Source organism: Barbus barbus (assembly GCF_936440315.1).
Source record: "Barbus barbus genome assembly, chromosome: 4".
NCBI lineage: Eukaryota > Metazoa > Chordata > Actinopteri > Cypriniformes > Cyprinidae > Barbus > Barbus barbus.
In genome coordinates this window covers 18,935,420-18,955,429 of record NC_136732.1, presented here as the reverse complement: position 1 = coordinate 18,955,429, position 20,010 = coordinate 18,935,420, and the positions used below count along the sequence as shown (strand labels likewise).

The 20,010-nt window shown below is 35.4% G+C and overlaps 1 protein-coding gene and 1 pseudogene across 3 annotated transcripts in view; both read left to right on the top strand.

The window, feature by feature from the left end:
• The window catches only part of LOC306868710 (protein sidekick-1-like), a 377,664-nt gene extending 365,668 nt beyond the window's left edge, over positions 1-11,996 (top strand). Inside the window, exons 41-45 of one of the 2 annotated variants that reach the window (XM_079415005.1) lie at positions 2,265-2,429; positions 7,737-7,874; positions 8,087-8,201; positions 8,668-8,797; positions 10,232-11,996. In XM_079415005.1, the coding sequence (XP_079271131.1) occupies positions 2,265-2,429; positions 7,737-7,874; positions 8,087-8,201; positions 8,668-8,797; positions 10,232-10,504 (821 nt within the window). In that variant the 3' untranslated portion in view covers positions 10,505-11,996. Of the gene's footprint in view, positions 1-2,264; positions 2,430-7,736; positions 7,875-8,080; positions 8,202-8,667; positions 8,798-10,231 lie in introns of both variants that reach the window. The other variant, XM_079415004.1, reaches the window with a different exon arrangement.
• A 1,776-nt stretch (positions 11,997-13,772) lies between these two features.
• On the top strand, positions 13,773-18,165 carry LOC306862596 (cytochrome P450 3A40-like; annotated as a pseudogene). Its single transcript, XR_013785806.1, has 13 exons — positions 13,773-13,882; positions 14,018-14,208; positions 14,437-14,530; positions 14,650-14,702; positions 15,346-15,445; positions 15,546-15,665; positions 16,139-16,226; positions 16,482-16,628; positions 16,758-16,883; positions 16,986-17,070; positions 17,162-17,322; positions 17,498-17,827; positions 17,945-18,165. The product of XR_013785806.1 is annotated as a cytochrome P450 3A40-like (transcript).
• Positions 18,166-20,010: the final 1,845 nt, after the last annotated feature.

The window sequence follows — 20,010 nt, the reverse complement described above, 5'->3', positions numbered from 1 at the left end:
TTTTGCACTTTTTCAACCACCAACCAAGTTGAAACCTCTGAAAACCTCTGAAATCTCAGTAATCTGAAATAAAATAAAGGTTACTTTATTTTAAGGTGTTCTTGTTACAGTGTAATTATACATTTAAGTACTGAGTAATATGAATGAACTACATGTACTTACTATATGTTAGGGATAGGATTAGGGTTTGGTTTACGGTTACTTGCATATAATTATGCATTTATAATTGCTATTATAACAGTAAGTATATGTGACATGTGTAACAAGGACACCTTAAAGTGTTACCAAAATAAAATATAAATGTTAAATGAGAAATTTAAACTTAAAAAAAAAGTCGCCATTGCAACTAACTGAAATAAGTAAGGTTATGGTGAATAAAAATAAGTCAAAAGCCATATTCGCACGGGATTGGTATTATCTGGGAACCATGTCTGTTGGACTGAGCCGCCCCCCCCACACACACACACATACACACATCTGAATTTCATGTGGTACATTCGCATGGGATAAGCGAAGCCTGTGATTTTACTCGAATTTACAGATTTTTCTCCCGGATACCCGGATGTCAAGGCTTTGAGAGTCCCGTTCTATGGTCCAATTAGATGGATTTTATAAAAGAAACTATTAGGTAGGCTACTATGAGATGGATAGCCTAAATAATTCAAATGGGCTGCCTGTTATTTTTATATTAAATCAAAAAGTGTATATTTTAAAATGTGTTTACCATACTTTCAAAACAAAAATTACAATAAGAAAAATATGCAATATGAAAACAATTTAAGAAAAAAATGTGTTTTACAGAGAGAGAGAGAAACAAACAAACAGGATTTGGTTTTCAAAAAGCCTTTTTCCAAAAGGTACATCTGGAAAAAGGGGGGGTCGTCTTATATTCGGGTCAATACGGTAATATAGTTTCGTGCCCTGTGTCATGTTATTTACATTTCACCAGGTTAAAATAATATCTCAAGCTTTATGCTAGATTTATTTGTAACACATTAACCTCAAAACCTTTACAGCTTTCTCTTTCTGCAAATTGTGTAGTGTAGCGATATGACAGCACCCAAAATACTATCAAACACTCCATCGCAGCTCCATTGTTTGCGAAAGATGGATAAAAAGGCGCACAGGAAACAAAAACCTTGAAAAATTATATACGACCCGCCAAATTCTGGCCAAATCACAGAGATACCGATTCGCACGGGACTAAAATTATCACAGGACCTCGTGTTCGGCGAAATATGGTAGGTCATTTGCGGGGGAATTTTTACTTTACAAATTACAGACATGGCCGATTCGCACGGGATTAAGATCACAGACGACCTCCGCAATTATTACAAATGACTGGAGGTCACCAGGTAATACTAATCCCGTGCAAATAGGGATAAAATTTATGGAAATACATATATATATTTAAACTAAAAACTGAAAATATGGAAAGGTAATTCAAAATAAAAAATAAAAAAACTATTACATTGGTTAAGTACTTCTAAAATATTGTGTGTGTGTGTTTTTTTAATATTGCTTTTAATAGTTTTATAATATACTGTATATAGTGATTATTTTCATGTAGCATCATTAAATCTTTGGTTTCACCAAGAATCAAAATGCTGCTTTATTGCAGTCAATTTCTTTTTGCCACAAATCTGCTAATCTAATTATTTACCAGCCAACTGTATTTCATTATGTATTTATTTATTTATTTTCTCTCTTTTTTTTTTTTTTGCTTATTTGTACAATGAAGGTCATTGTATCATTCAGTGCATCATTTACAGTTCCATGTATTTCTATTTTGGTGGTTTATGTGTCGCCACATGTTATAGAGAAAAAAATTTAGGAATCTTAGATGAGCCTCAGATTTTTTTTCACTGAGCTAAAAATTGCTAGAAGATCACTAAGTTTTTTTTTGTTTGTTTTTTCCGTTCAAACCATGTAATGTTGCTGCTCCTAGAAAAGTTATCAGCCAAAACTAATTTCTACTCACATTTGGCACTTGACGAGTGTTAATTTAGGAGTCTGAATGTTGGTCTGAAATAATCTACTGAACATTTACTTGCCATTGCTACTTGGATACATTGGTATAACTGCCCTTTCCATGTCAATATGGTTTCATTCACATTGAACATCATTGCTTGTCTGGCAATGAAACAGCTGCTAGCTGCTCTCTTGATGTCAGCATCTGCTAAGTGAAATGGGACACAGTAATGAACTTAGTGCTACCAAGTGCACAATGACATTTTCACTGGAAGTGACCTTGCTCTCTGCAGATGAAGGGATGTGGGATACGTTTGTGCGCCACTTGCCTCCCACCAGTGCCTCTCACTCGGTGAGTCTAGACCGCCTACGGCAGGGTATCAGCTACCAGTTCAGAGTTCTGGCGGTCAATGAGTTCGGCTACGGTGAGCCGAGTGCACCCTCTGCTGCCATGTCAGGTAATTACACTCTCCTCAAGGCCTTCTGTACTGAGATGAGTCATCAAAGAGATTTTGACAGGGTGTTGCATCAATTACTGTTGGTATTATTTAGCTCTAATGTGACTTTTACACCCACATGAACTGTTTGTACCATGTCCTTCTGGAAAAGCTCCACTTTCTTGGCTGGCAAGTCTTAATGAAGCTTTCAGACATGTTTCGTAAACTTCAACTCACATGTTTCTACTAAAATTCGGTAGGATAAATAAAAATACACAAGTTAACTAATTGTAGACATTTAGTTAAGAGTATATGAATATAAAATGAATGTATTGCTCAGATGAGGAGTGATTGAGTTCATATTGAGTTCTCTGATTTGATTTCACACTTAATCTTGGCACAGTTTGATAAATCTTGGAAATCTTAATCTTTTTGAAAGAAGACATGAGATTACAGGAGAATAATGTGACTTCTCCCAGTGTTCTCCATTTAAGCTCATTGCTGCCTATGAGAATCTGTTGAGAAAGCTATCACACTGTGAACAAAAGTCTTGTTTTTCATTGTGTTTAACTATTAAATCAATCTTAAATCAAGATACATTTATTTGATAAGCAAAATGACATATGATATTAAGTCTTGTTTTCTGAAAGAAAAAAAATCTAAAAGTACCATATTGACCCAAATATAAGATGACCCTGATTATAAGATGACCCCCCCTTTTTTTGGAAAAAGGCTTTTTGAAAACCAAATCTTGTTTGTTTTTTTCTGTAAAACACTTTTTTTTCTTAAATTATTTTCATATTGCGTATTTTTCCTATTTTATTTTTTGTTTTGAAAGTATGATAAATACTTGTACCAACAATGACATTTAAAAATATACACTTTTTGATGTAGCTACCATAAAAATAACAGGTGGCCCATCTGAATTATATAACATTTAGGCAATCAATCTCATAGTAGCCTACCAAAATTTTATTAAGTGAAATCTTATTGAAGTCTTCAAATCTGGGTACTGTCTTATGTTTTAAAATCACTTACAGAGGCAGTTTGTTCCCATCAGGCTAACATGACAGTCACGACTCATGCCGCTGTAAGCTTTTCTTTTTCTTTTTTTCACTCGCGATCTTTAAAACACAAATTAAATTACATATTTCATGGCACACTCGTTTTATGCGTTTGGCGCCATCTATTGTTGTGAGTGTATTATTGACATGTCAAAGTCTAGACCAGGTCTAGACCCTGAATATAACCGCGACCGCGTTTTTTCAGATGTATTTCGAAGAAAAAAACATTGTCTTATATTCTGGTCAATACGGTAAGTTTATGCTTAAAACAAGAAAAGAAATCTACCAATTGGATAAGTTAAATGAACGTTAAAGGAATAGTTCACCCAAAAATGAAAATTTGCAGAAAATGTATTCACCCTCAGGTCATCCAAAATGTTCAGCAGAACAAATTTAGGGAAATTTAGCTGCTAAATTTGCTCAACACTAAATTTCTCTACAGGTACATCTCAAAAAATTAGAATATTGTGAAAAAGTTCATTTTTTTTCTTGTAACGTATTTCAAAAAGTGAAACTTCCATATATTTTAGATTCATTACATGTAAAGTAAAATATTTCAAAAGTTTTTTTTGTTTTAATTTTGATGATTAGAGCTTACAGCTCATGAAAATCAAAAATCAGTTTCTCAAAATATTTGAATATTTACATTTGAGTTTCAATTAATGACCATCCCTACAGTATAAATTCCGGGTATCTCTTGTTCTTTGAAATCACAATAATGGGGAAGACTGCTGACTTGGCAATGATCCAGAAGACGAACATTGACACCCTCCACAAAGAGGGTAAGTCACAGAGGGTCATTACTGAAAGGTGTGGCTGTTTACAGAGTGCTGTATCAAAGCATATTAAATGCAAAGTTGACTGGAAGGAAGAATTTGGATAGGAAAAGATGCACAAGCAACAGGGATGACCGCAAGCTTGAGAATACTGTCAAGCAAAGCTGATTCAAACACTTGGGAGAGCTTCTCAAGGAGTGGACTGAAGCTGGAGTCAGTGCATCAAGAGTCACCACGCTCAGACGTCTTCAGAAAAAGGGCTACCAAGCCACTTCTGAACCAGAGACAACGTCAGAAGCGTCTTACCTGGGCTGTGGAGAAAAAGAACTGGACTGTTGCTCAGTGGTCCAAAGTCCTCTTTTCAGATGAAAGTAAATTTTGCATTTCATTTGGAAATCAAGTTCTGGAGTCTGGAGGCAGAGTGGAGAGGAACAGAATCCAAGATGCTTGAAGTCCAGTGTGAAGTTTCCACAGTCAGTGATGATTTGAGGTGCCGTGACGTCTGCTGGTGTTGGTCCATCTATGGGATATTTTCAAGAGAAAGATGAGAAACAGTCAATCCAACAATCCAGACGAGCTGAAGGCTCAATAGTGCCTCAGCAGTGCCACAGGCTGATCGCTTCCATGCCACACCTCACTGATGCTGGAGTTTGTTCTAAAGGAGCCCCGACCAAGTATTGAGCGCATAAATGAACATATTTGAAAGAACTTGAACTTTTCTGTTTTGCAAATCCTTTTTTTTTTTGATTGACCTTAGGAAATATTCTAATATTTTGAGATACTGGATTTTTTATTTTCATGAGCTGTAAGCTCTAATCATCAAAACTAACACAAAAAAAACTTTTTAAATGTTTTACTTTACATGTAGGGCTGCAACGATTAGTCAACATTATCGATAACGTCGAAAATAAAAATTGTCAACAAATATTTTTGTTGTCGAGTAGTCGTTTGATCTCATATGACCTAATGTTAGAGCCTGCAATACTGTGGTTTGTCCAGTGTGGCGCTGTAGTGCAAGTGTAATTCAGCCCTCCTGGATGCAATTCAAGAGAAGACACACGCAGCGCTTCAGAGCAAATATATCCGAACCTGAGCGCGTTTGGATGAATATGTAAATATATATTGTGCGCTTTCCTCTCAGTAACGAAATAAGCACAACAAAAACTGACAGCAGTGTGAAAGCAGCAGTAAAAGATGCTTCTGATTACAGCGATGCGGATGTTTGCATGAGCTCTGCAGTTCAGTAACGTTACTCCAGGAAAGTCCGGTCACATCATGTTTATTTTTATAGTACTTTATGCAATAGCCTTAATTCAAGCAGCTTTACGGTATTAAATATGAAACACCAGAGTCAGTGTTGCTTTCAGTTAGAATTACAACTTGATTTTCTGTTATAAAGCAGCTCTCCAGTGTGGAGCTAGTTAATGATAAAATATTTTTATTAGTGGGAAAAAAATATTTTCATTAAAGTAACAGTTTGACTTACAAAGGACTGTTTTGGTTATCATAACCCTATAAGGTATCTGAAGACATTATGTTGTGAATAAGATAGTTTATCCAAAGCATCTTATCACTTACCTTTATTTAGTTTCTTATCTATGTGACTTACAAAAGGAGATGTTAGGTAGAATGATGTCATTTAGTTACTTTTTCATGTAGCTAATTAAATGGTGAATGTCTCTGTCTGTCATCTCATTTTGTGTGCCAAATACATCTATTTGTATAATGAATTGGTAACACTTTACAATAAGGTATCATTTGTTAACATTAGTTAATGTATTAATTAACATGAATGAATAATGAACAATGCATTTATTATATTTATGTATTAATTTGTTAATGTTGGTTAATAAAATACAGTTGTTCATTGTTTGTTCGTGTTAGTTCACAGTGCATTTAACAATGCTAAAAAACACAACTTGTGATTTTTATAAATGCATTAGTAAATGCTGAAATTAACATTATCTAAGATTAATAAATGCTGTAGAAGTATTGTTCATTCTTAGTTCATGTTAATTAATGAACCTTATTGTAAAGTGTTACCAATGAATTGTATAATAATTCTAATTACATAATATGCTTTTCTAAAGCTGAAGTAACCTTTATTTATGTTAGAATATGTATAACTTAATATTTTAACTAATTGCAAAAGCTGAATAATCAAAGTTTACTGCTTAATCAGTGAAATAATTGATGATTAGTCGATTAATCGTTCTAATAATCGTTAGATTAATCGATTATCAAAATAATCGTTTGTTGCAGCCCTATTTACATGTAATGAATCTACAATATATGAAAGTTTCACTTTTTGAAATGTTACAAAAAATAATGAACCTTTTCACGATATATATATATATATATGTATATATACTGTACGTATGTATTATTAGTACTGTCAAACCTTTTTTTTTGCTGCATCCAAAATAAAAGTTTTTGTTAACATAATATATGTGTGTTTACTGTGTATATTTATTATGTATATATAAATACACACACATACAGTATATATTTTGAACATATTTACATGTATACATTTATATTCATATTTATATTATGTATAAATATATTTAATATATAAACAACATATTTTTCTTAAAAATATACATGCATGTGTGTGTATTTATATATATCCTTTAGGTGAGTATATATATATATATATATATATATATACAGAGCACACACCACAAAAACTTTTATTTTGCATGCGATTAATTGTTTGACAGCACTAATATATATATATATATATATATATATATATATATATATATATATATATATATATGGGTCGCTTCAATTTAAAAAGAAAAAAGCTTGAAAACCACTGTTTTAAAAGCATCCCCTGTGACTTGTGTTTGGATTTTGTCCCCTCTTATTTCATCAAGCTCTACATCACTTTCACTGGAGCACCAAGTGTGGCACACAAGTACAATTGAATAAATTAAGCCATTACGCTGCTTACAAGCGAGTGGGAAAGGAAGGGAATGGAAAGGATACAAATGGTAACCACAATTTCAGTCGGTGTGCTTTTGGCCCAAAATAGCAAAGTTGATATCTTGGTTTTGATGTGTGCCTGCAAAACATGTCCCATTACAGCCACAGGTTAGGTCAGTGTACAGTGAGTAGGCAGTCTTTTGTGGCTGTAAAAACTCATTCAACCACATGAATGTCTGCACAACAAAAGCAATACAGCCGAATAATACAGCGTTTTGATCTACTTCAGGAAATGGTCAAAAGTGGATAAGCTTAAAACCTTTTAGACCCTTATTTAAGGCTGTTCATTTAAATGAAAACAACGTGTTCCATAATTTGCTCAAAATATCAGATTTGATATCCTCAGATTGGATGGAATCATCAAGCTTCTGTGCCCACCATACACTACATGATTTCATTGGAATCTTTCAAGTCTGACTGCCCAAAATCTGCAAAAATTGTAAACAATGTACAATTCTGTATTTCTTTATATTCCATTTCTCTTTTGTCATAAACAGCCCAACAGGACACCCCGTTTTATGAGGAATGGTGGTTTCTCATCGTGTTGGCATTGTGCAGTCTGATTCTGCTGTTGCTGGTGGTTTTTGGTCTCGTTTTGCACGGACAGAACAGGAAGTTCAAGAGCTGTGGAACAGGTGACTTGCACTAAACCTCTTCAGCCTTCTCGTGACACATCCATCCATCCTCCCTCACATAATCATTATGTGCTGTAAATTCGCATACATGTTCATCCAAATAAACATGTCCGCCCACTCAGACTCCCACACCGTCCAGCAAACAGCGATTAAAGTTTGACCCAGGTGATGTTTTTGCTGTGATGATGATATGCTGACTGCTGTAGGTAAAGCTGTGTCCACGGTGGAGGAGACGGTCACGCTGGACAATGGAGGCTTCACGGCTTTAGAGCTCAACAGCAGGCCTGTTCATGTCAAGAGTGTCTTCTTGAGGAAGAATGGCACCAGGTACTGTAACAACGCAGATTATGCATGAGTCATCTGATGAATTCACAATACGGTTTTGACATTTTTGTGATATTTCATAAAAGCTATCTTACCAGTTTAACCAGTCAGTAAATGTGTTGAAGTAGTAATTTCGATAGGAATCCACATGATTGGGAATTTCATGTTCCCCACACAGATTTCGCAACAGGTTCAACGAATTTGCCAGACTGGCCAACAGAAAGCTGCTTGGTTTGAAAGTGACTTAAGAGTGAGCTGTGCTTTATCTATTGAAACACTATTGACAATCATTTTTGTCCACAAAATTTTACCAAACCTATGCACTTTAAGTTGCTATAGTATCACTTAGGGTTAGGATAGAGGGAGATAGGCAAACAAAGAGATTATGTTCCTCAAGACGCACAAACAGCAAGTTTTTAATTCACTGATATCATATACGCCCTTACCACTTCTTTTTTTCTTCAAGCAGGTCCCCTCCCCGACCCAATCCAGCCGGACTGCGCTATTCCGACGAAGACATCTGTAGCAACTACAATGGCGTGGTTTCCACAGAGAGCACCGCGCTGACAGAGAGGCCTGCAGAGATATCCGAGTCTGAGGTGGAGTGATGCATATTTACCCTATTAACCCTTCGCAAGGAGTTTGATTGACAGGCGATCTGACCAATCATATCGCCGAATTTGCAATTTTTGTCTAACAAACCAGACCGAAGAGTAGATTGACATTGGTGGATTTGAACTTGAAAAGTGGTGTGAATTGACGTCTTTTCGCGGTTGAAACAAGATACCTTCTGATGTTCATTCATGTTTATTTCACGCTATAGCTAGTAAAGAGGAAGAGATGATCGGTTCATGTGCTGCTTGAACTGAGCTGCTACAGTGATATGACACGGCTCATTAAAGAACCACAAAACTGTATTTATTGTTTGAATTTCTTAAAAATAAAATTTGAAAGCTTAGACTTTGTTTCAGACCAGAAGTAACCTGCTCTGTAGGGATGGGCGATATCTTATCATTTGCGATATACAGGTAAATATTCTCCCCACGATAAGAATTAGTCTTCAATAGTTGATATATTTCTGTGTGCGACTGTGCGGAGCTACATTGCGGAAGGCGAACGTGAAATTGAGGAGTATATCGCTAAACGAGGAGCTCCTTCTACAATCTGAAACTGGTTTGGTCAGGGCAGTACATGCAACAAAAAATCAGTCTGAGCCTTGAATAAATGTTCCACTGTAGCACGTGTGCAGTACAGTTTTACATGTGTATGAGCCTGTTTACGAACCTGTTGTCCAACAAAGACATAATTTCTTGACATGCTTTTTCTCCAAATTAACTTCATAACATCAGTCGAGTCTTTGAAATAACTTTGTGATCAGACGTGGTTTCATATCACAGAATGAGGCAGAAATCACACTATTTTATAGCATTATATCAATTAGCATTGCGATATAAATATACTTTATCCTTATAAAAAATAAAAAACAAGATTGCTTGAAGAGCACAGATAAACCATATATTGTCGCAATTGTATGTTTATTGTATTCAAGTTTCCTCAGTTAAAATTTCTCTATCTGCCTTTTATTCAGCTACAGGATAACTGGATACCTTTGTCCATATTAGGTATTTCCTGTAGTGTAGATATGTGGAGTTTCTGCGCAAGGGAGCCTTTGTCTCTTACTGGATGCATAAGCTTCCCTGAATTATCATCATTGATATTGTTATTGCAATAAATACCAGAAATTATCGTGATATATTTTTAAGACCATATCGCCCATCCCTACTGCTCTGTCTTGTCTCTCTGCATGTTGTCAGTTTCCTGTTTGCTCTGTGATGTATTTTTCACTGCGTGAGAATGTGATGTGTGGCGTGAGAGCAGCATGGCTTGTCAGACATAGCAACAGTAATGACTGAGGGCGGGTATTTGTGAAGGGTCAATTGGGGTTTACTTTGACCAGCTGACTGTACATTATCTCTTACCACAACATAAATCTTCCAAGCGTGTGATTTCCCCTCTCATATTTCCATGATCAGGCCACAGATAGCGAGTGCGAAGAGGAGCCGATCAAACACTCATTCGTGAATCACTACATGAGCGACCCGTCATACTTCAACTCGTGGAAGCGGCAGCAGAAGGGGCTGAAGCAGACGCTGGCCTGTTCCTATGATGAATGTGCCAGCGGGGACACCGAGTCCTACTATCAGACAGTGGTCACACAGCACAGCGTTGGCGGGGTCTACACCCCCGCCGGCCAGCCCGCACCAGGCTCACGGACTCCCGTCACAGGCTTCTCCTCGTTCGTGTGACATACAAGAGGACCTGGACCCCTCTTTGCGACTTGGACAACATAGTTGCAGAAGAAATTCTCTGGTTTCGCACAGTACTATCACCACAAGCACTACAAGAGACATCACATGTGACCGCTCATCGAGTTGCTGGATCCTGAATGTACTCGATTAGTGATCGAGATCATTATTAAGAGAAGGGGAGAAAAAATGATTTTTTTACGCCAATACCGAAGACTAATCAGAGTTACTGTTAATGTACGTGTCCCTCCTGTTTACAGCCTTGGTTGTGAGAGATGCATAAATGTCTGTGGTTTTAATGAGCAGGACGCAGCAGAAAACGCCTGTACATGTGACGAGACATTCCTCTAAAGAGTGGCATATATTCACACTTAACAATCCTGCCCTTACCACATTGAACAACTTAAGGAAAAAGCTAAGTGAAAAACACACTGTAATTACTGTATACTCTTGTCTGAATAATCTCATCTCACTGTCAGTATCGCTATATATACATGTTGCACTCGAGATCGTAAAGGTCATGAAATGTAAATCTTCTCTAATGGATTTGATTCGCGTTCACGCGGCCTGGATAATGAAGCACGGTTGTTTTCAGTATATTCTCTATAGACTCACCAGCAAGAAAACCTACAGAGGCTGTTAGAAGAAGCCAGACAGCTCTGGTTCCCTGCCTCTGTGTAATCAGACGGTGAGACTGTGCCAGATGTGTTGTGATTTGTGCTCATTCTCACACATATCGACAAGTTCATAGCTTTTTTTTTTTTTTTTGGCTTTTACTCTTCTTATTTTGTTCCTGTCTGTTTGGCCTCGCTTAGGAACTGCAAACACTCACTTGAAATTATTTAATGAACGATTGTATGAATTGTATGTGAGGAAATCAGTATGCGGTTGCTTTGCACATATGTTCTGCACTTTTGAGCCATAAATATTTCAATTTCCTTCTTTTGATTGAATATTTGCTTTTTTACAGGCTTGTAAAAAGTGTAATTTTACAGTGCGATTTTAGAATTAATTTGTATGAATTTTGTTGTTCACTGTAGTGTTCTTCAGAAGTGACGTACAGTAGTTCCGTTGTTCTTTCACAAGTATGAATTTTTGCAGTTCTTGAAAATGCCAACACAAGAAGTACAGTAATCAAACAAGAGTGTACTGTTATGGAAATGTTTGTTTCAATCCCACCAACTGTTTTAGCACAAGTGTATGTCATGGACGTTCATGAAGTAAAGATTTTTTTATGATAAATTAAATGTTTGTTGTTCGCTTAAATGCCTCCAAATACAATGTCATATTGATAATAAGTCAACATGCACATTAAATCATAACAGAAAAAAAGTTTTACACAGATTTGGGAATTTAATCAATTCATCACTTTTATCACAGAATAGACTAGCTGTATTTTGTATCTCTGTCCTGCCTGTTGGCTGAATGTTGAGGAATCTATAGACAGTTTTTTGTTGCAATAATTTGAATGAAGGAGAAAGGTGTGAAGTATAATATACATAAAATTTCCTTTTTTCAGCACAATTTAAAATAAACTGTAACAATTCATGAAACAGATAAATATAAAAGTAACAAAGCTTAACAACAATAAATGTTGTGCAAAATAATAATAATCATCAGTGTAAAAAATGTAAATGCTCAAAGGTTTGGGATCAGTAAGATTTTTTAAGTTTTTTAAAGAAATATCTTCTGCTTATCAAGGCTGTATCTATTTGATCAAAAATACAGAAAAAAAACTGTTATTTTGTGAAATATTATTGCAGTTTAAAATAAGTACATTTTTTTCTTTCTTTTTTTTGAAAGAAATTAATACTTTAATTCAGGAGAGATGTGTTATATGAATAAAAAGTCATAGTAAAGACATATTGTTAGAAAAGATTTCTATTTTGAACAAATGCTGCTCTTTTTAACTTTGTATTCATCAAAGAATCAAAGAAAAAAGTATCACATGTTCCAAAAAACAATATTAAGCAGCACAACAGTTTCAACACTCATAATAAAGCAGCATATCAGAATGATTTCTGAAGGATCATGTGACACTGAAGACTGGCGTAATGATGCTGAAAATTCAGCACTGCCTCACAGAAATAAATTCTATTTTAAAATAGGAAACCAACATTAGAACTTCCAGTAAGATTTCACAATATTACATTTGTTTCTGTATTTTTGATTGAATAAATACAACCTTGATGAGCAGAAGAGACTCCCTTAAAAAACATTAAAAATCTTACTGATCCCAAACTTTTGAGCATCAGTGTATATGAGCAACATCATTATACTAAAATCACTGTTCATCCTTTCAGTTTAAATCTGCATTCTTTAACCCTCTGGTGCTCCTTATTTGGGAGACACACGTGTGCTCTTCACGGTCAAAAGTGATCGGACACCTAAAATTTGACTTTTTTTCGCCCTAGTAAAATCAATGTAATATATTTTTGTTCAATAATATTTTTTATTTTGCGATAATTTCATGGCACTAATTAATATTTATGCAATAATTGATCAATTTGTGCCCATTGAAAATTATTTAAAAAATATCCTACAACCGTTACTTTTGTTCCTTCAAAAGTGCTGATACATACAGACAGAAAGCACAGATGTTCATTTAGCATGTCACTTATATAGCCTAGCAGGTAAGTGTACATCGCTTGTTATTGAGGTGCATTATGGGATTGAATGAGTGCACTCGATAATATCCACTATGGTTTCAGACACCACTACAAATATCGCCTTAAAGATGCACAATATAAAGGTACGATTTCAGACACAACAGTTCATGTTGTCATGTTTTGAAACCAGATTAGTGCCATCTGGTGGGAGTAAAATAAGAAAAGCATCTGCAATTCCATGGTTTAGCCCATAGATTCCTATATATAGCTCTATATAAAAGGCCTATAAAGTCTCTAATTGTTTTTAGACATAAATACTTATTTTTATTAAGTTGTGGGTTTGGATATATATTTAGACATTCTCAAAGACAACTTTTTGTAAAGGTGTGTGTGTGTGTGTGTGTGTGTGTGTGTGTGTGTGTGTGTTCACATTCCAAATGACATAAAAGTCACCAAGTTTCGTACCATTCCAGTGAAGCTGTGATTTTTAAAAATTTAAAACAGAAAAAATTTTTGGTCAAAAGTGACCGAAGAGCACCAGAGGGTTACATAATTTTCTATGGTCTGAATGTAAACTAATGTGGTTTTGTGTTCACCCAAAAAGCTATTTAAAGAAAATATATAAGACTGAACTCAGTTACACTTTTTGTCCAATGGGTGTCACTATGAACTGTTAAAATGCAATGAAAGGGCGTACCTTTTGTTATTGTGCAACAGAACACAGAGGAAGTGTGTTTTAAAAAGTCGTAGGGCTTTACTGTCTTCTAAGGTGAGTAAAATCGGTGTGCTTCTTTATTTGACACTTAAGACAAACTTGGTTTCGGTTGAAACTCGACACGTGAAAATGTCAAGTGTTAACTATAATAACCTGTCGTGTATTGCCTTATTTGGTTGTCATGTTCAGCTTTAAGCCACGCCCATTTCCGGATCACTCCCAGTCTGATGAAAATAAATACAATCCAACAGCATCGGTGTGCAGTAGGACTTCAACTGAAGAATACAGAGCTCGGCAGATAGCTGTCTTACAATGATTGATCTCCCATCTCTGTCTGTCACCTGGACCCTGGTGCTTCTGGTCCTAACACTCCTGTATATGTGAGTATTAAACAACAATAAAAGGTCGAAGAAACTATTATTAGGCTCTACAGTATTCTGTCGTTATAGAGTTATAGTGTTACAGCTTTTAGTTCAGTATCTATATTTAAGCAGTGTTATGTCTTCTTGTATTTGTGTTCTTCATCACACTGTACAGTTCATAACTTCTAATGGATTCTCATGTTGGTTATTTGCTATCTGATATCTGTGTTATTGATCCCACTGAAGTTATGGTGTTTGGCCACATGGATTTTTTAAGAAACTGGGAATCCCGGGACCAAGGCCTTGGCCTTTCTTTGGCACATTTCTCTCATACACTAAAGTGAGTAATTAATTATGTAACTCCTGTAGAAAAATATAGGACAGAGCATTCCAATGATGTTGGAGCAATAAGACTCTTTTTCTCTCTTTCTTCTATGTCTGTATGCAAATGTATTTTAGGGTTTTTTCAATTTCGATATGGAGTGTGCTAAGAAGTATGGAAAAGTTTGGGGGTGAGTCGGAGTCATACATTTACATTAAGTCCGGTTTATTGTCAGTTCAAATGTATTTCCTAATTGGGTGCTTTATTAATGGATCACAACAGATCATTCAAAAGTCTGAGGTTTATTGATTTGTTTAAATTAAGTCTTTTATGCTCACCGAGAATGCATTTATTTTACAACAAAAACAGTAAGATTGTGAAATATTATAATGTAATATACATCTATACATGTATAATGTAATTAATTGCCGTGATGTAAAGCTGAATTTTCAGCATCATTACTCAAGTCTTCAGTGTCACATGATACTTCAGAAATCATCCTAATATGCTGATGTGCTAATGTTTCTTGAGCAGCAAATCAGCATATCATGTGACAATTTTGAAAACAGTTGTTCTGCTGAATATTTGTTATACTTTTTGTCAGGATTCTTTGAATAGAAAGCTCGAAATGATAGCATTTATTTGAAACCGAAATCTTTTGTAACATTATACTTGTATTTAATGTTAATTTTGATCTGTTTAATGCATACTTGTTAAATAGAAGTATCCATTTAAAAAATATATATACTGTCCCCAAACTTCTGAATGGTAGTGTAGGTATTTGCCTGAATCTCTGTGACTGTAAACTGATCAATATTCCTTTCATTGCTCAGGATCTATGATGGAAGGCTCCCAATATTAATGGTCACTGACCTGGAAATGATCAAAGCGATTATGGTGAAAGAATGTTATTCTACCTTCACTAACAGAAGGGTAAGCTCACCTTCAAAGTTGTACAGAAAGTGTGATAATGGCAGGAAGCTGAGGATTTCTTTACGCCCCAGTAAACATCATAATTTTGGAATTTGTACAGGAAACAAATGCAGACCTTGCTGGCCCTTTTGCTGATGGAATAACCGTAGTTAAAGATGAGAGATGGAAGAGAATCCGCAGTTCACTCTCTCCATATTTCACAAGTGGTCGACTGAAAGAGGTACAGTGCAGGCCCTTAAAGCCATAGTTCACCCAAACATAAAAATCTGTCATCTCTCATGTTTAAAATATGAATGATTTTCTTTAGGCTGCCCACTGCTCCGGGTGTGTGTTCACGGTGTGTGTGTGTTCACTGCTGTGTGTGTGCACGATGGATGGGTTAAATGCAGAGCACGAATTCCGAGTATGGGTCTTCACTTCACTTCACTTATTCTTTGTATGACAAAATAAGATATGAAACAAATTTAGAGTGAACTGTTCCTTTGACATTAGTTTCAGACATTGGCATCTAGTCTCTCAGACTGAAGAAACTGAGAATCTCAGTATTCTCCACTTCTATTTAGAAGTTTTTGTCGCCAAAAACTTTTTTATTATAAACTTTTATATAATATTTACATTTATATTATTTAATGCTCTACTTGTTGTTCTCTCTGACACATATGTAACTAACACTTATTTCTAAATATGTTTCAGATATTTCCCATAGCTGTGACACATGCAGATCGTTTTATTAAAAACATGCAAAAGAAAGATCACGAGCAGCCAGTTAAAGTAAAAGTATGTGACACCTGTCTTTAAACAAAACATAAAAAGCATTCATAGTCAATCATGAACTTTAAGTATTTACTGCAGTTAATTCCTATGTATAAAACCACATAAAATTAATTTATTATATAAAGCTAATAATATTAATTATGATTATATTAGACGACATTAGCTTTGTTAGAAAGCTAATTTCACATAAATGTTTAATGATGTGAAAATTATCACTAAATAATACATCTAATAAGAAACAAACACTATTTTTATTCCAGAGTTGCGGGTCCGTACAGTTTGGATGTGGTCACCAGCTCCTCCTTTAGCGTTGACATCGACTCCATAAACAACGCAGATGATCCTTTCGTTACCAACATCAAGAAGTTTTTAAAGTTCAGTCTGTTCAACCCTCTCATTCTGATTTTAGGTATGTCATTTTTATCATTTAAAAAATGGATTTGTTTTTTGATTTGTATTATAAATTAGTTTTACAGCTCTTAATTTACATGAATGTATGAATACTGTTTTGAGATCTGATTTCTTTCTTTTTTTTCAGCCTTGTTTCCCTCCGTTGCAAATCTTTTGGGAAAAAATGGGCATAAGTCTTTTTTCAAGGTCGTCTATGGAATTTTTCTATACTGCCCTGAAAAAGATTAAGGACGAGCACAACAAGGAATCAAATGTATGTTATTTCACTCTTAAGCTTATTCGTGGCTTAATTGTCCAAAAATTTGTTAGGGCCACTCTTTCAAAGAACCAGAAATGACTTTGTGTTTTTCATCAGGGTCGGGTAGACTTTCTCCAGCTCATGCTCCAGAATCAAATACCTGGTGATCATTTTGAGGACACAGATGAACAACCAGCCAAAGGTTTCAGAGACAGTACAGAATTTACACATTTTAGACTCTTTCATTTCAAATGTGACTTGTTTTTGAATATGCTGTTTTGTGAATTTGATAGGACTAACAGACCACGAGATTCTCTCCCAATCCTTTGTCTTCATTCTCGGAGGTTATGAGACAACAAGCACCACTCTCACTTACCTCCTCTATAATCTTGCTACTAATCCAGACTGCCTGGAAAAGCTGGTTGAGGAGATTGACACAAACTTCCCTCCTGATGTGAGCACACTGGCTTCTGCTTTGTTTATAGTTTTTGTCTAGAGAATCAAGCTTAAGGCAGTTTTAGATTTTAGGGTTCAGTTGTTTTATTTAAGAAACAAGAATTAGGTTTAGAACAAAGATGAAATATGCATTGGGTATGTCTTGTTTTTTTTTGTTTTTGTTTTTTATTTAGACTCGATGAATATGATGCATTGATGAAAATGGATTACTTGGAAATGGCCATCAACGAATCAATCTGTCTCCTTCCCACTGCACCACGCTTAGAAAGGTCCTCTAAAAAAACTGGAGCTCAATGGGGTGGCCATACCAAAGGACACTCTGGTTGGAATTCCTGTATATGTTTTGCATTGTGATCCACAGCTCTGGGAGTCTCCTGATGAGTTCAGACCAGAGAGGTGATGTCTATCATTACATCTATCTTTTTTTGAAACTCATGATCATGAAACTTCTTGTTGTGAAGCTGCTTCAGAACTTCAGTATGGAGACATGTAAAGAGACACAGGTTGGTACATTGACTGTCATTAATTAGAATTGATATACATGAGTTATGTGAGACAGACTGTGCATTGCGTCTTGAATTAATTAATTATTGTTTATTTTCTCTCTTTGTTTTCTTCAGATCCCTCTAGAGATGAATGCCGCTTTTCAGCCGAAGGTTCCCATTACACTGAAGTTTATACCAAGATCTCACAAGACAAAACAATAATGTTAAGCATAACAATTATATACATTATATAATTATGAATAAGAATTTTTTAATCATGAAGACTGAAACACGTTATATTTTTTTTATTATTTCATTATATTGTCCGTCATTTTATGTTCACCTTTTATATTTCATTGAAGCTCACTTTGTGATTTATGGAGCTCAAGATTGATGGACCTTGAGCTCTTCCTGGTTCATTAATTTTGTGTCATTTATTTAATGCACATTGAAATGTAATAAATATGTTTTAAAAGACACAGCATTGTGCAAGTTTAATTATACTTATGTTTTATAAAATAAACACAATTAAATAATTTACTGAATATGAACATTGTACAGTGTATATAATCAAAGCAATGTATATTCATGTAGCAGTAAAGCAGATGTGAAGTTCTTTTCTATCATATCATCAGAATTATTTTACCACATAAAATGTGCCCATGTGAGAAATACTTTCTGTGGGAACAAGCTGTCATTTTGTTATTCATTGCACCCAGAAAGCCCATAAAACTGAATCCAGTGTCCAGCATTTCAGTTGGCACTGAAGACTAAACAGGAAGAGATTGTTTGTTTTCATGCCACTTACAGCCTTAATTGCACTGCCATGCTGGAAAACCACCAGTATAAAACAGATGTTAGAAAAGGAAAGGCTTTTTCAGCATTGCCAGTTAATTTGCCAAAATGGGGCATACATTTAATCACACTAATCATAAACCCATGTATAATTGATTCATATTATGTGAGGTATTGTATAATGTTTTTTTTCTAGGTCCTTTTAAGATTTACATGAAGACTAACTCACTATTTAAATGTATTGTGTTATAATGAAATTGATTTGATTAGACCTGAGATTCTCCTCAAGGGGTATTGTTTGTATACTCACTTTATCAAATGAATGAATTACTATATTATTAAATGAGTAGTTAGAAGAGTTAAGTATATGTATACAACCCGAATTCTGGAAATGTTGGGATGTTTTTTAAATTTGTATAAAATGAAAACTAAACGAATTTCAAATCACATGAGACAATATTTTATTCACAATAGAACATAGATAACATAAATGTTGAAACTGAGAAATTTTACAATTTTATGCACAAAATGAGAGATGGTCCTCACTGCAGAACACAAGATCCAGGGGGTGTGGTTGGACCTAGATCCAACTCCTCCCACCTTACATATACCTAAACTTACCCGTCTCCACCCCCTGATCCCTAAACCTACCCATCTCCACCCCCTAGATGTAGATCCAACCCCGCCCCCTGGATCTTTGTTCTGCAGTGAGGGGCTACTGCAAAATGAGCTCATTTCAAATTTGATGCCTGCTACAGGTCTCAAAATAGTTGGGGCGGGGGCATGTTTACCATGGAGTAGCATGTCCTCTTCTTTTCAAAACTGTTTGAAGACGTCTGGGCATCGAGGTTATGAGTTTCTGAAGTTTTGGTGTTGGAATTTTATCCCATTCTACTTTTAAACTACTTTTATGTGGTGCTTTTGTTTGTTTGTTTTTATTTTTGTGTGTTTTGCACTCTTTTAGGAGGAGGTGCCGTTGATTCGCCAGTGGTGGTGCATTCAGTTGATGGAGAGGTTTTGTTTTGAAGGGTATGACAGACTCTACAGTTAAAATTTCAGTATCCTGGCTGTATTAAGTCACTGTTGGCAAAATGATACTGGAAAGGTGTTATACATATAGAGTGCATATACATTTACATATTTTGCAAAGGCATGGACAGAGATTTGCACACTCGACAGAAGAAGCATCCCAACTCCTTCAGGGAACCCTTGAGCCTGTCTTTAGGGTGTCAAAATCCACCACCACCAAACAGTCACCCAGCAGAAGAGCTGTGGTTGAAGAGGACACTGATAAGGTAAATGATTTTAGTGGTCATATATCAAGGAGTTGCATGCAAGCTGGATAAATAGTTTAACCCTTAAATGCATGAATGTTTTGCCAACCGTTATTACATATTCGGGGTCTT